Consider the following 13,920-nt stretch of genomic DNA (forward strand, 5'->3'; position numbering starts at 1 on the left):
ATATTTAAGTAAGCATCTTTCAGATCCACTGATAAGAAGTCTTCTGGGCAAATATGTGTGCCAGATTTGCTTCAAAGTCAACATCTTCATCAAGGTGTGGTTCAGATGTTTGAGATCAATGATGGGCCTGAGCCTACCATCTTCCTTTGAAACAGGGAATTACTGGCTGTAGATGCTTGACTCATCTGTTGCTAATGGGAGCGTTTCCACAGCACTCTTCACCAGCAAACACTATACTTCAGATCAGAGAATGTAAGCATTGTTGTCCTGGACCAAGGTTTTGATCACACCCCTGATAAAGTTATTTGTGATTACCAATTGGAGTGAATAGCCTCATTCCATAATCTGCAGAACTCAACACAACATGAAGCCAGGCAGCGAGGTGTCCGAGTCTGTTGAGAAGCAGATCACTGCATGGGAACATGGCTGACATTCTTGTCATTGTAAAAAAAAAATGCTCTGTCTGCTACAGCAATGATGGATTGTGTGACTGTACACACATCTAATGGGGCAAATCCAGCATTGGCGATGAACGCATGGATGTGGACCAAAAGATGAGAGACACACACAAGCCTTCTTGGAAGGATGTTTCACCACAGTGGGACTCAGCCTTTCTCTCATCACTGACCATCCTGGCGTTTAGGAAAAGGGTAGTGCTGTCTGAGCTCAGGCTCTGCTGTAAGGAAGCGAGGTTGGCCAAGACTGAAAAAAATTAGTGCAAACTGACCACTCCATCCTCAACATCATTGGCTTCTTTTTTTGGAGTCAGCAGAAGATGATCTTCACATTGAAGGATAAAGATTCTGATCAAACGGCCCTTATCAGAGCATAGGCAGTCAGACATGCACATTTTGGTGGACTGAAATTACATTGGTTTGTGCAGCTGCATAAATGTTAACAAATCAGGTTTCAGTATTAAGAAAAATATATAATTTCCCCCAAGCATGATTCACACAATATGAAAGATCATTCCAAAAGGGAACTTGTGTATATATAACTCAGTCTAATTCAGTCTAATTTCTCAATATTTTGTCATTTATACTTTATCTTACAGTACAGCATTGTGACGAGTGGGGCGGGGCCGAGAGCCGTAGGAATAGAGCGAGGCCGGTGGAGTAATTGGGAAATGAGTGACACCTGCTCCACTCACCGGTCTCGAGTCCCACGGAGGAGATACAAAATAAGGATACAAAAGAGGAGCAACAACAGTGAATGACGAGAGAGGACCAGGCCTTGGCTTTAGTTTGTGTTTTGGTTTTGTTTGTGCATGGCAGTCGTCGTTTTGTGTTTATTTTATTATTAAAGTTTTGTTTGATTGTCCACCGGTTCCTGCCTCTTTCTTCCTGATGATTATGAAGTTTCTATACTGTTGCGACCATACATCTTTAGACTTTAAACTTTATTATCCATTTAGAGAAATTCTTCTTTACAGCAGCATTCCATTCCACAGACAGTGCCAACATGACACAACATCATGTCAAAAATCTAGATGTCAAAAAACTATGTTAGCAAAGTCCGCCCTATATCGTTGCCTGCATCCTGGCCTATTCAGCGAGGCCTTTTGTGCAGGGCATCTATAAGTACCCTGTATCTACATCCTGAAGGAAATAGGGTGCCAATTTAATGGATGCTTAATGTTCTGTTCAGTTGAAGTCACCATACGTTTAATGGCCCTATTATTTAATTCTGTCAAATCTTACGTGGAAAGAGCAATTGTTTTGGAAGCTATGGTAGTTATACGTATGGGTTTGACCTTTTTCTTTTCCAATAACATGCCAAAGAAATGTATAAAAGATTAGACTGAATCGTGCTCTGACACAGCAGCAAAAGAAGATGAGGAGCAAAATGAAGTAATTTTACTTTACTGATAACTGACATTCTGATGGCTCCTTTTCTGAATATCACTGATGTGCTGATCATAAAGTAAGTTGATGGTTCAGTGTAACCCCAACATATTTAAAATTATCAACTGTTTCTAGTTTCTACCACTTGGTTGTTAATGAGGATAGAATGCTGAGGTGAAGCAGAGCTGATTATTAGTTATTTTGTTTTGGTGACATTAAGATAAAGATAGTTATCCTCATTCAACTGAACAAAGTAATAATAATAATCCAGTGTAGAGTCGTTGTCTGTAAGCAGAGGGAGGATGGCTGTGTCATCTGAGTATTTCAGTTCTGTGGTTGTGGGTGATGGATCCGTTTTCTCTCATATGTGTGTGCAAGCATGTGGGATGTCCAAATATGGAAATATGCCTCACAGAAACTACACAGAACAGAAGACAATACTTTTTGTGTCTAACATCTCTGTAAAAATATGAATTTGGACAACTTGGACATTAAATGATTTTAAGTTGAATTGCAAAGTTCAGACGAAACTTTACACAGCAAAATTCCCAGTATTAATTTAACACACTGAATGTGGGCTCATATAAACACTGAAGCAGTGTGGAAGTTAATGAGATAATTAAATAAAAAATTAAATTTATGCATTTAGCAGAAGCTTTTATCCAAAGCAACTTACAGTGCATTCAGGCTATCAATTTTTACCTATCAATTTAATTAGGCAATTAACTGAGTGATGATTGGCCATTCTTAAAGACATCTGATGTTAAGCAGAATCACCAAAGAAGAAAATCAAAAATTCTATTTTCTATTTTGACCCTTAAATTGTTAATATTAGATTTTTTGGGGGGTTCGTAACTGAGTTATAGAGGAAAGGATGTGGTGATGATTATGTTTTGATCTAATAAACACCACATGTGTGACCTGAATTAGGATTTCTTTATTGATTTCTTCAACAAGCTGAAAAATACAAGAGCTGTCATAATCAGAGAGATGTTTTAAAAGTTACTTTGATATAAATAAGTCTTTAGTTATTCAGACACACAAATATCAAGAACCAGCATGAGAATCACAACAATGGTAGTCTCAGCCTCAGACTTCAAGCCCACGGAGCGTTGGTTAACATCTGATGCATATAGGACACAAACGTGGAAACACTTCAGGAATGTTGAAGTTGTCATCAGATTGGTTGAATTATACAGGATTTCTGGGAGACGTGTGTGTCGCGTTCTTTAACGTTCTGCCTGGAAACAAAAATGCTGTGGTGCCAAACCCCCTCACGAAAGAAGAAAGCCACCATCTTTACAACTGTGATGACGAGCGCTTATCAGGATCAACTAAACGCTGGATATTTAAAAGTATGTCAAATATTTAAAGTTCGCCATATAGAATCTTCAAAATGCATCCAAGAATTTTACACACCGTTCTGTTATTGTGGTGACATTTCCATGCCCCAAAACATGACGCTGTACTTAACAAACTGTGATTAGTTGTTTGACAAGTCGGTCAAACGTCCTCATAGGTGGACCTAAGCCAATGATAGCCATAGATTCCAGACCTACACCTGTCAGTCTGAAGGTCTGGCTATGCGAGAGTACAACAGTGACCATCAAAAAAGCATGTTGTAGCCAATAAAAACTCAGCCATGGCTCCCATCATGCATTGCGGCTTGAATAAATTATGAGCTGAATTATCTTTGCAATCTCTTTGATTCTTACTATATTCTTTTATTTTTGCTTTTTTATGTGACAGAGTCAGGGCTGGACTGGTAATCTGGCATACCGGGCAAATGCCCGGTGGGCCGACGCACTTGGGGGCCGGTTGATATAATATATTATATATATATATTTTTTTTTTATTGGACAACGAATGGCCCAAAAAGCAGGGACAGCGGCCCATTGGTTAATTTTCCATACTGACACTGGACTGGCCCAATCATCTCTTAACAGGCTCCACCCCTCCCCCTCCATTTCTTGTGCCAGATGCAGTCAGTGGCTCAGTGCAGAAACAAAATAGCGCAATGGGGGGTGCGGAGAAGTTGCGGGCCAAAAAAATAAAAATTCTAGATGTTGATGCCTCAACATGTGCAAAAATAACCGACATGTTTAGTGCTGTAGCTTCAGTTTCCAAGCCTACAGTACCTGACGACATTTTGCAAGAACAGGTGAATATAGCACATGGAGGTGACTAGCCACGGCGGTGCAGGTGTCTGATAGTGATGTCAAGGAGGGACAGACTGAGCAGGAGAGTGTAATAGAAATGGTAAGCATGGTACTGTAGTTACATGATTAACAGGAAGGGAGTGTTAATCAGGGCGGGTGTCGGAGGATAGTGTGATGATTTAACGTTACATAAATTAATGACTATTATTATAAGATAACATAATCGTTGTCGCTATTATAAAGTCTGTCAGATTTTTACCTACTACACTAGCTACTCAGTCAGCTAAAGTCAAATAACACAGCATAAGCTATTTTGCATTGTTTTTGTAGCTAGGTTAGCAGAGTTAACTTATTCAATTGCAACTTCGACTGACTATTTTAATGTTAACCCTTTAAACCCATAATGGACATACGCCCTTCTCTAGAAAACTTAAATGATGCCATTTGATTATTTTTAATTATTACTCAAAATGGCTGCATCAAAGCGCCAACGACGAGTTACACGTCGGGAGAGAAGTAGCTAACGCATGATATTTGGGGATTAAAACCCGCCTTGAATTTTGAAAGCTGTATATTCAACAAAGTAGATATTTTCTCATGTTTCTAATGAATTTGTGAGTAAGTAATTTGAATATCATATATATTATGAGGATGTTTTGTGAGAGTAATTTGGTAGTATAGTTTATTTTTCTTTTTTTATGGGAAGTATCTCAACAATGAGAGCTAAATGTTGTTTGGTGTCATATTAAAGAGGGGTTTGTGCTCTTTAAAACAAAGTAGCCTATACTTGCAATTGTAAACTAGTTTTTCTGCTGTCTGGTAAATTGAAAAAAAAAATTTTTTTAGAATTAGCAGTATTCTACATCCACATTCTATTGTGTTCTAAAGGATTAACTAGCTTCATCTAGAAATCCTGCTCTTCAAGAATACAGGACTATATAACCAAAATGGATCCTTACTAAGTGTACTTTTAATAACTCTTCCAAATAATTGTAATCATCTCTCTCTTTGTCCTTATGTATAGTCAAGCCAGGTTGAGTTAGCAGTGGAGAAGGGCACCTTTGATCACCAGGGAGTCAGTCAAGAGAGAATGAGTACACTGGTCCACTTGCTCTGGGACACTTGTCCATGGCACTTAGTTCTCAGCTTTGTAGGGTTTTTTGGGAATGGAACAGTAGATATGAATATATACAGGGACCACAAGGATGGTGTACTGGTTGGTTATGTTGGACCGATTGTGGTGGGCCGGTCTGAGCCCTGGACAGAGTTGATCTATTTATCTGAATATTGTCACCGTTGTTGAGATTCATATGCTGATTATTGATGTCTGTATCTGCCTAAACAAAAAAAACAAAAAATCAGAACAGCTTGCTAAACTTACAAAATATATAGAAAATACAGAAACTATCACTGTGGAATCACAAGGCTGTTGTAACCAATAGACGGTTTCAACGGCATCAACATAAACAAACGTTAATGCGCGTGAGCGCTTTTGTGGACCTAACTTAACTTCCGGTAGACTCCAAATAGAATCAATAACAACAGCCAAGTCCCTCTAGAGTAGATATTTTTTGATAACAAACAAAATGTGTTTTCTGTGTGGATCAGGCGGACTTAATGAAAATGCTAATTCATTATTTGACAGCAGGAGATGTTTTAAAGCATAGACATAAAGCGCGAGAAATAGAGGTTTCCCCAGTAACAGCTGTAAACAAAGCAGAGCTGGTACGCTCACACGCTGCTTTATCACGCATATAACATGCAAGTCTTATTTCAGAAATACAGCGATATAAAAACACCCGTGCCTCGTTTTGATATTTAAACATAAATGTAAGGAATTATTATTATTAAACGTGCAGTACGTTACGTAACGTTACGTTACTCATGTTTATTTAACAAAGCCTTTTTGAAAATCGATCAGTTTTAAAATTGTTGCGAGTCTCCAAAAATAAATAAATGTATGGGAAACACATCCCGCAGCACAGCCACCTGAGCCCAACTTCAGTCTACTCATTACCTTGACTTTAACTGCGTTTGTAGATGGCACCGCAGCCAGACCGATATGCACAACACAGACCGGAAGTTAACTTAGGTCCAGGCGCGTGCGCCCGATGAAACTAAATAGAGACAACATACTGTAACTCAGAGAATAGATTCTTAAAGAGCTCAGAAATTCAGGTCAAACAACTCAAGTCATTGACTTTTGGTCTTGTCTTTTCTGTTTATCATAACTCAGTAATCAAAATTTTATGTTTAAAAAGTCAACTAATGCAAACACTGACCCCTATAAGGGTGACATGCAAATTGTGATTTTCTCCTTTAGTGATTCTGCTTGTTAACATCAGGTGTCTTCAAGAATGGCCAACCATCACTCAGTTAATCACCTAATTATCTCATTAACGTTAACACCACTTCAGTGCTTATATATCTCCACACACAGAGTGATAAATTAACGCTTGGTATTCAAAGTGGTATTCAGCAGTATGAACAAGGTCCACAACCTGTCTAAATATTGGTTAATTTATGTAAATAATAACAATTATAAACTCTTTCTATAAAATTGCATCTTATTAAGATTTAAACTGCATTTAACATTTAACATTAACATTAACTGTTTAACATTAACAGTTTTAAAGTTTTTTAAAAAAAATTCCACATTTGTTTATATAGATATCTGAATAAGCTAAATCCCAATATTTACATTTAGAAGTGTAATCCAGTGATTTCTCTCTCAAAAAAAATCCTGACTACATTTGCATGCAATGAATTTTGAGATAGTCTGAGTCATGAATGATCTATTTAGAAAAAACAGCCTCCTTCAATGTGACAAAGGAATCATTGAGACATGTAATATAAACTTGAGGTTTAGGGATATCTATTGGTTAATCTATGTTAACTGATGTGTATTCCTAGATCTCAAGCTAATATCAATATGTTTTGAAAACAATTGGAATTTGGTGCAGGACGTTTTTGTTTATTCTAGATGAAAATGGATAAAACATAAGGAATAACAAACATTTTCATAACTTAGAGAACAGAAATGCTAGTGTTAACAGTATATATAAATTAAAAACATTTCTGAAGTCCCCACCAAAATGTTGAACATTGTGGAAAATATTAATAAAAAAAAAAACACTATACTGTGAACAGAGTTAGAGCTAATTTTTTCCTCCATAAATGATACTCAAAGAGATGTTTGTGATCCAAATATATAATTGCTAATAAATACCATTTTGAGAATATTAAAGGGGTCATATAGTGTTTGTTTTTTTTTTTTTTTTTTTTTTTGTGTAACGCAATGTGTTTATGCAGTTTAAGGTTAAAAAAATTGTTCATTATTGTTGTTCCGCTATGCCCCGCCTTTCTGAAACACACATTTTTAGCGATGAGTCTTAACTTTTATAAAGAATATCTCTTTGGGTGTGGGTGATTCTCATGAAATCGTAGTTTCAAAGATTTCATATATGACATTTAAAAAAAAATTTGTATCAACAAATTTTCTTTTTAAGCATTAAGAGCCGGGTCTGAAGTGTCAGTGACCATAAATTTAAAAAAGTTTTACTGACAATTTAACAAATTTTTGAACATATTTTCCAAAACATGTCCTTAAAAATCTCATTACCGTAACACTCTGAAAAGTCCAGTGATGTGGGGAAAAAATACATTTCCACATTTTTTTAAATGGTTTATTAACAGTCATGCACAGTTACTTGAAACTCTGGAATAAAATATATTTTTATAATAACATTTTTATGTGATTTTCAATTATTTCTCTCATTACCGCAACACCTTCTGCATTTTGCAGCCTATTTTTTATTTTTTTTTCAGTAAAAACTGAAATATTTTCAAAATGATGTTGCAAACCTGAAAGAACATAATGTATAGATTCTGCACATACATTTAAAAGCAGATTACTATTTTTCAATTTTTTAAATACATCTTAAAAGAGCACATGTTGCGGTAATGATACATAGGTTACGAAAATGAGGTTCATGATTTCGGTAATGATAATAGGCATATTAAGTATGTGGTATAGTCAAACAAATAATATTTAATGTAGAAAATAAATTAGATAATATTGGCATAAATTATTCTGCAGTGCTTCATAACTAGATAAGATAGGGTATAAACACCAGGGGCCATTTTTACAAAATATTTTAAATGAAACTAAATGTTGCTCCTAACTCCACATCTCCACAACTAACTCCACAACTGGGCGGGAACACTGGATCTCTTTGGGGAAGTCGTGGCCTAATGGTTAGAGGGTTGGACTCCCAATCGAAGGGTTGTGAGTTCTCGTCTCGGGCCGGACGGAATTGTGGGTGGGGGGAGTGCATGTACAGTTCTCTCTCCACCTTCAACACCACGACTTAGGTGCCCTTGAGCAAGGCATCGAACCCGGGCGCTGCAGCATAAATGGCTGCCCACTGTGTGTGTGCGTGCGTGCGTGCGTGCATGCGTGCATGCATGCATTTCGGACCCATACTCAGAATTTGTGCTCTGCATTTAACCCATCCAAAGTGCACACACACAGCAGTGAATACACAGACACACACACACACAAAGTTCTGTTGCTAAGTATAAAAATCATTACACTTATAGAAATGATAACCAATTTGTCGTGTACACATTCTGACAAGAGAATTTTACACTTTTAACTGGAACAATATATCTGCCTACCTTGTTGGTATTTCGAAGGTTCTGCCTCATGTGTTGCATAATTTAAAATCAAGATTTATATTTTAAAAAATTGTGTGCGTAAATGACCCTCAAAAAATATTGCGGAGGATGAGAACATTAGTCATGGACACTTTATATTTCCACTATTGTATCATTATTATTATACATGAATATTCAGTCTGTCATTTTTCTGTCATGTGAAAAATGATAGAAGAATATCCATTTACTTTTTTCAGAATATTTTAATTGTAATTTGTTTAAATTACAACATAACATAAGTTAAGATACAGCTGGACGCATTACGGTAATGAGAATTTCAGCAGAAAATGCAATAAAATGCAAAAATAATTAATTCCTATGTTGAAATTACTCTTTGTGCAAGGTAGAGAACAGTATTGTCTTTATTATGGTGTTTTTATATATTACTAAATTGCATTTTTAATATCTAAAATCACTAGTGACATGGCGTTTCAACTGTTTCGTGAGAATGACCCGTTTGGGACTTTAGTCTTTGCAACTTTAGGGATCTTGTCTATTCACCAACAGCTTGTAACACTTCAAAGAAAAAGGAAAACTTGAAATTGCATCATATGACCCCTTTAACTGGAAGTTGATTTTTTACTCTTTTTACTTTTTACTTATAATAACTCACATTTTACATATTTTTTAATGATTTATTCTTTTATATGTATATATGTTAAATTATATATATAACATATAACTTAGAACTATTAGAACTATTAGAACTATGGACATTTATGGAGAACTAAATTCCTCCTTTTTATGTTGACTCTACCTTCATTTTGCTGTTGCCATTTTTTTTTTCATCTATGTTGTGAATGTTATCCTAAATGTACATCATATATAATACTTCATGTTACAAAACTTCATGTTTACTAATTTTATGCCGGTACACAATTTGATAGAATATTATACGTGAAACATTTTGTAATAAAAAAAAAAACTACTTAACTGATGTTGAAAAAGTAAAAAAAAAAGAAAAAAGAACAAAAGAAAAAGATAATAGGACCCCTTTAAAAAGCATTTTAATTGTACAATATATGCACCTTTTGTTGGTTTTTCACAAGCCTCTGATACTGAATGTGTACTAAGAGGTGTCTGATTTCAAAAAGCTGTTTAATTTTTTTAAGCAAAAAATCCTTTGGAACTGTGATGTGGAAAAAAGACATGATATGATATGTGAATGATGAATGCTAAGATGAAAAGATTAATAATATCAGCAAACACATCCTTCCTGCAGCCTGGTAGCACTTCAACCTAAGAAAAAAAAAAAAAAAACGGTAATAAACATTGAACATGAAAAGACAAACTAGATGTTGTTGTCATAAGAGTTACAACAATTATAAATCCCACTGTAAAGACCACCAGCCCACTTTTTTTAGTCCTGCAAGATTACCCTGGTCAAGCAAGAAGACCAAAAAATAAACAAATAACAATATTCTGGTAGACCAGGTAAGTACTACTAGTGAACAGCATGGGTGTAGCGGCACATCTACTAACCAGCATAAAACTCCCTGGGACTGTGTGTAAATTCATGGTGGTCTAAGGTGGGGTTCAGCAAAGAATCACAAGATGCTGTTTTAAATCAAATAGCAGTAAAGTCTTAACGTACTGCAGTAGAGTCTGTTAATGCGCAGGATGTCATTGGGGCTCATTTCTTGAGCTTCCCCAATCACAGCGTTCCTATCAGGAATGGGAATCATGGTCGGATTGTTGTTCTTGGAGAAAGCATACCTGAAACCAAACAGATAAAGAAACAACTGTAAACTCTGATGATTATGTTTTAGCATGCTGCACACCCAATTATTTTTTAACAAATAAATAAAATAAATACAAATTTGCACTGAGCTACAAGAACACCATTGTTGAGGAGTAACTAGTAACTTATTGTAATAATATTACTTTTTACAGTAACTAGAAGTGTAACTAATTACTAATAAGGTTTTAGTAATAATATTAGTTATCATCCATAAACAACTTTTGATGCCTTAACCCCACTGATTTAAAATCCAACAATCAAATAATTAGTAGATTTATCATCATAATTTTCCTGATTCGCACATGCATGTGATGTCCCCAGTGCAGCTTGGAATATGGAAAAGCTTACATTCATTAGACAGAAATATTGCATTATATTGATTTTGTCAGGAAAAAAAGGTGATTTGATCACTACTGTGGAAGTTGTAGCTTTACTTTTCTCAGACATTACATCCCACCCACATCTCACTGATCAGCATGTGGTACATTATATCACAATTATTAAAACTAAACAGTTTCAAACAAACTTCTGTGATTTGATAAAATACAATGAAATATAATCGTATATGGGTAACGGAAAAAAAATACAATTAGCTTCAAGCTACGCATGACAATTAATGCAATTAATACAACACTTTTACTTGAATGTAAATGTTTTACTTGAATAGTAATGAATAATAGGCCTATATTACATTCTTTGAGTAACTAGCCCAAACAATGAAGAACACTTACCTTTTATAGTGCATCACAGAGTTGTAGTCATAGGGGGTTGCCAGATTATTGGTTTTTGTTTTCTTGAAATTGTGCTGCTGTGCTGTTACAGTGCAAAGAAAAGTGTTAAACACTATAAATGTAAAGCAGGTAAATACACAGTTAATTTAATCTAGACTGCAATTATTGTGACTAGATGTAACATGCCATGAACTATGCGTTTTTATTTTCCTATTCTTTGTTCTATTGGTAACACTTGATTTTGATGGTCACTTTTGAATATTCAGTTGACAATAACTAATGTTGCTCCTACGTCAACTTACTCTCAGATCTCTTTATTGAGATGGTAGCCAAACAGACATTCTACTATCAGTAAATTTGCAAGTATGTTTTAACTTATTCTAACCCTAACCCTAACCTAACCCTACCAGTCTGCTGATACTCTACCAACACTCTGTTTAGAGCTAGTAGATATATATTGTCTAAAACAAATTGTAACCATTTAATCATGTTTTTTCTTAAGAAAAATACCAGGTATGATGTTCTTAAAAAGGATTTTGATGTGTTTGTTGCGGTCGCTGCGGTTCTGTTCATGATGGAACCCGAGGGCATGAAGGAGCTCATGTTGAACAATTCGGTGATAGACACACCCATGACGCTGGAGAGAAACAACCTGTCCTTCACTTTGGCGCCCCAAATATGAATAGCAACTGTGGATCACACATAACACATCAGCAATTGGTAAAGCACATTTATTACATAGGCAAGGCAAGGAAAGTTTATTTATATAGCACCTTTCATGCACAGTGGTTATTCAAAATTCTTTACATAAAAGAAAGTAAAATAATCATGAAGAAAAATAATAACAAAAATAAAAGCAAGCTATTTTAAAACTTTGGAAATGAAAAAAATTGACTAATTTAAAAATGAATTTTAAAAAGTTAAAAATAGAAAATGATTTTATATAAATTAGTCTTGAGTCTAGATTTAAATGCGACTAATGTTTTAGCACATCTGATCACGTTTGATATACAAAGAAATGGGACAGGAAGGAGTCCTAAATTAGAAGATTTACCCAGAATCAGACATTATGTGTAGAAAGTGCCTCTGTCCTGCATGTGGTACGAATCGAATGCAGGACACATCCGCAAAGGACTGCAAGCCTTGTTTAATCACTTGTAGTTCATTTGGAGCTGTGGCAGGGGTAAACTATTAAAATATCATGTGACACCGATGAGATAATATCAGAAGTAGTGATCGTCACTTACAGTACTGGTTGGAGATCATGTAGGGCACATAGACAAATCCATCCGTGCTTCTCTCCCATTTGCATCCACGAGCTGTGCACGGATCTGCATTCTTGAACCCTGTTGATACGGCGATGTCTCCGAACGTGATCAAGGGCCCATCCACTCGCTGTCCTGTGTGGTACAGTATAATGCACAAAGTTGTTCGGTTTATTGACACTGATAATTCAATTGAATGAATGGGATGAAGAGGAATTTGCCATCAACTGCTACACCAAAGATGTTCCTAATACTATCAAATGATATAGCTTTCATACTCTTACCTTCATGTTTGTTGGACTGGATTATATTTGACACTGGCATGTCATTTTTCTTAGTTATGTTTCCTGAGACAGGAATCAATAAATGATTAATTAAACACTGTAAAAATTACAAGTTACAATTATTTTTCTTTCTGTGCATCTTACCTGTCTTCCCAGAGATCTTTTTGAATAAATCCTGTTAATGAATTTTAAACACATGTATATTAGATATTCTTGGCATAAAAAATGAAAAATAAAAACCAAACCCTAAATGGGAAACTGCTGATGATATATTTTTTCATTTAAGATATTATTGTCTGTTCTTACCTCAGTAGGACGACTCTGAGAGGGAACAGAGTTAAACAGAAGAGAGACGACCACCAACAACAGGTACATGATGAGATCTTCCTGAGAAACTTTCTGGATCAAGCAGAGCTGGGATCTAGATCGTATTCTTCACTCTCTCTGTTATGTGACTGTTAGATTATCAATTATTTATTATTTTATCACAAACCCCAGTGTGTTCTGTTGCAGTGCAGGCCTGGAAGAATAAATGAGCAGAAACAGAGTCAGTGCACTGCCAAAACATTCTCAACTTTATTAAGAAGGATTGTTCATATTTATACAAGCAATATCAGCCCAGATATCTCAGACATCCAATCAAAGTATTCAGAAGTTACACATTACCCTATATGGATAGAAATAAATATAGGTTTTGGTTATAAGATGTGAGTATGTGTGTGTTGAAATGTATTGATATTTTTTTTAGACTGCGGTCAAGCAAGATGTAATTGAAAAAAAAAAGCACATACAGTATTAGAGTGTTTCTCTTTTTAGGTTCCCAGAGTTTTGAAAAAAAAAAAAAAAAACAAGATGTCATGTTTCAAAGAACTGGCTATTCTTATTACAAATTATGTATATGGTGTGAATCATTGGGGTGTGGTAATGTTTTAAAATGAAGAGACGATTATTTATATATATATATATATATATATATATATATATATATTAGTGCTGTCAATCGATTAAAAAAAATTAACTAATTAATCGCACAATTTTTTAAAATTAATCGCGATTAATCGCGAATAATCGCGATTAATCGCAATTAAAAGACTGAAACTTTTTGTATATGTAAATGTAAAATGTAAATAATTAATGTAAACTCAAGACAAAGAAACTATTTAAATTCAAAATATGA

The 13,920-nt window shown here is 35.2% G+C and overlaps 1 protein-coding gene across 1 annotated transcript; it reads right to left on the reverse strand.

Moving 5' to 3' along the window:
• Positions 1-9,712: 9,712 nt before the first annotated feature.
• LOC113106086 (low choriolytic enzyme-like) lies at positions 9,713-13,291 on the reverse strand. The gene is made up of 9 exons (XM_026267660.1): positions 13,050-13,291; positions 12,888-12,918; positions 12,744-12,806; positions 12,442-12,594; positions 12,249-12,366; positions 11,705-11,883; positions 11,195-11,276; positions 10,317-10,438; positions 9,713-9,961 (listed from the first exon to the last, which is right to left on the reverse strand). The coding sequence occupies exons 1-9, from the start codon at positions 13,116-13,118 to the stop codon at positions 9,957-9,959; spliced, it is 822 nt and encodes a 273-aa protein (XP_026123445.1). The 5' UTR covers positions 13,119-13,291; the 3' UTR covers positions 9,713-9,956.
• Between the last annotated feature and the right edge of the window lie 629 nt (positions 13,292-13,920).

This window comes from Carassius auratus, chromosome 7, assembly GCF_003368295.1.
Source record: "Carassius auratus strain Wakin chromosome 7, ASM336829v1, whole genome shotgun sequence".
Taxonomy (NCBI): domain Eukaryota; kingdom Metazoa; phylum Chordata; class Actinopteri; order Cypriniformes; family Cyprinidae; genus Carassius; species Carassius auratus.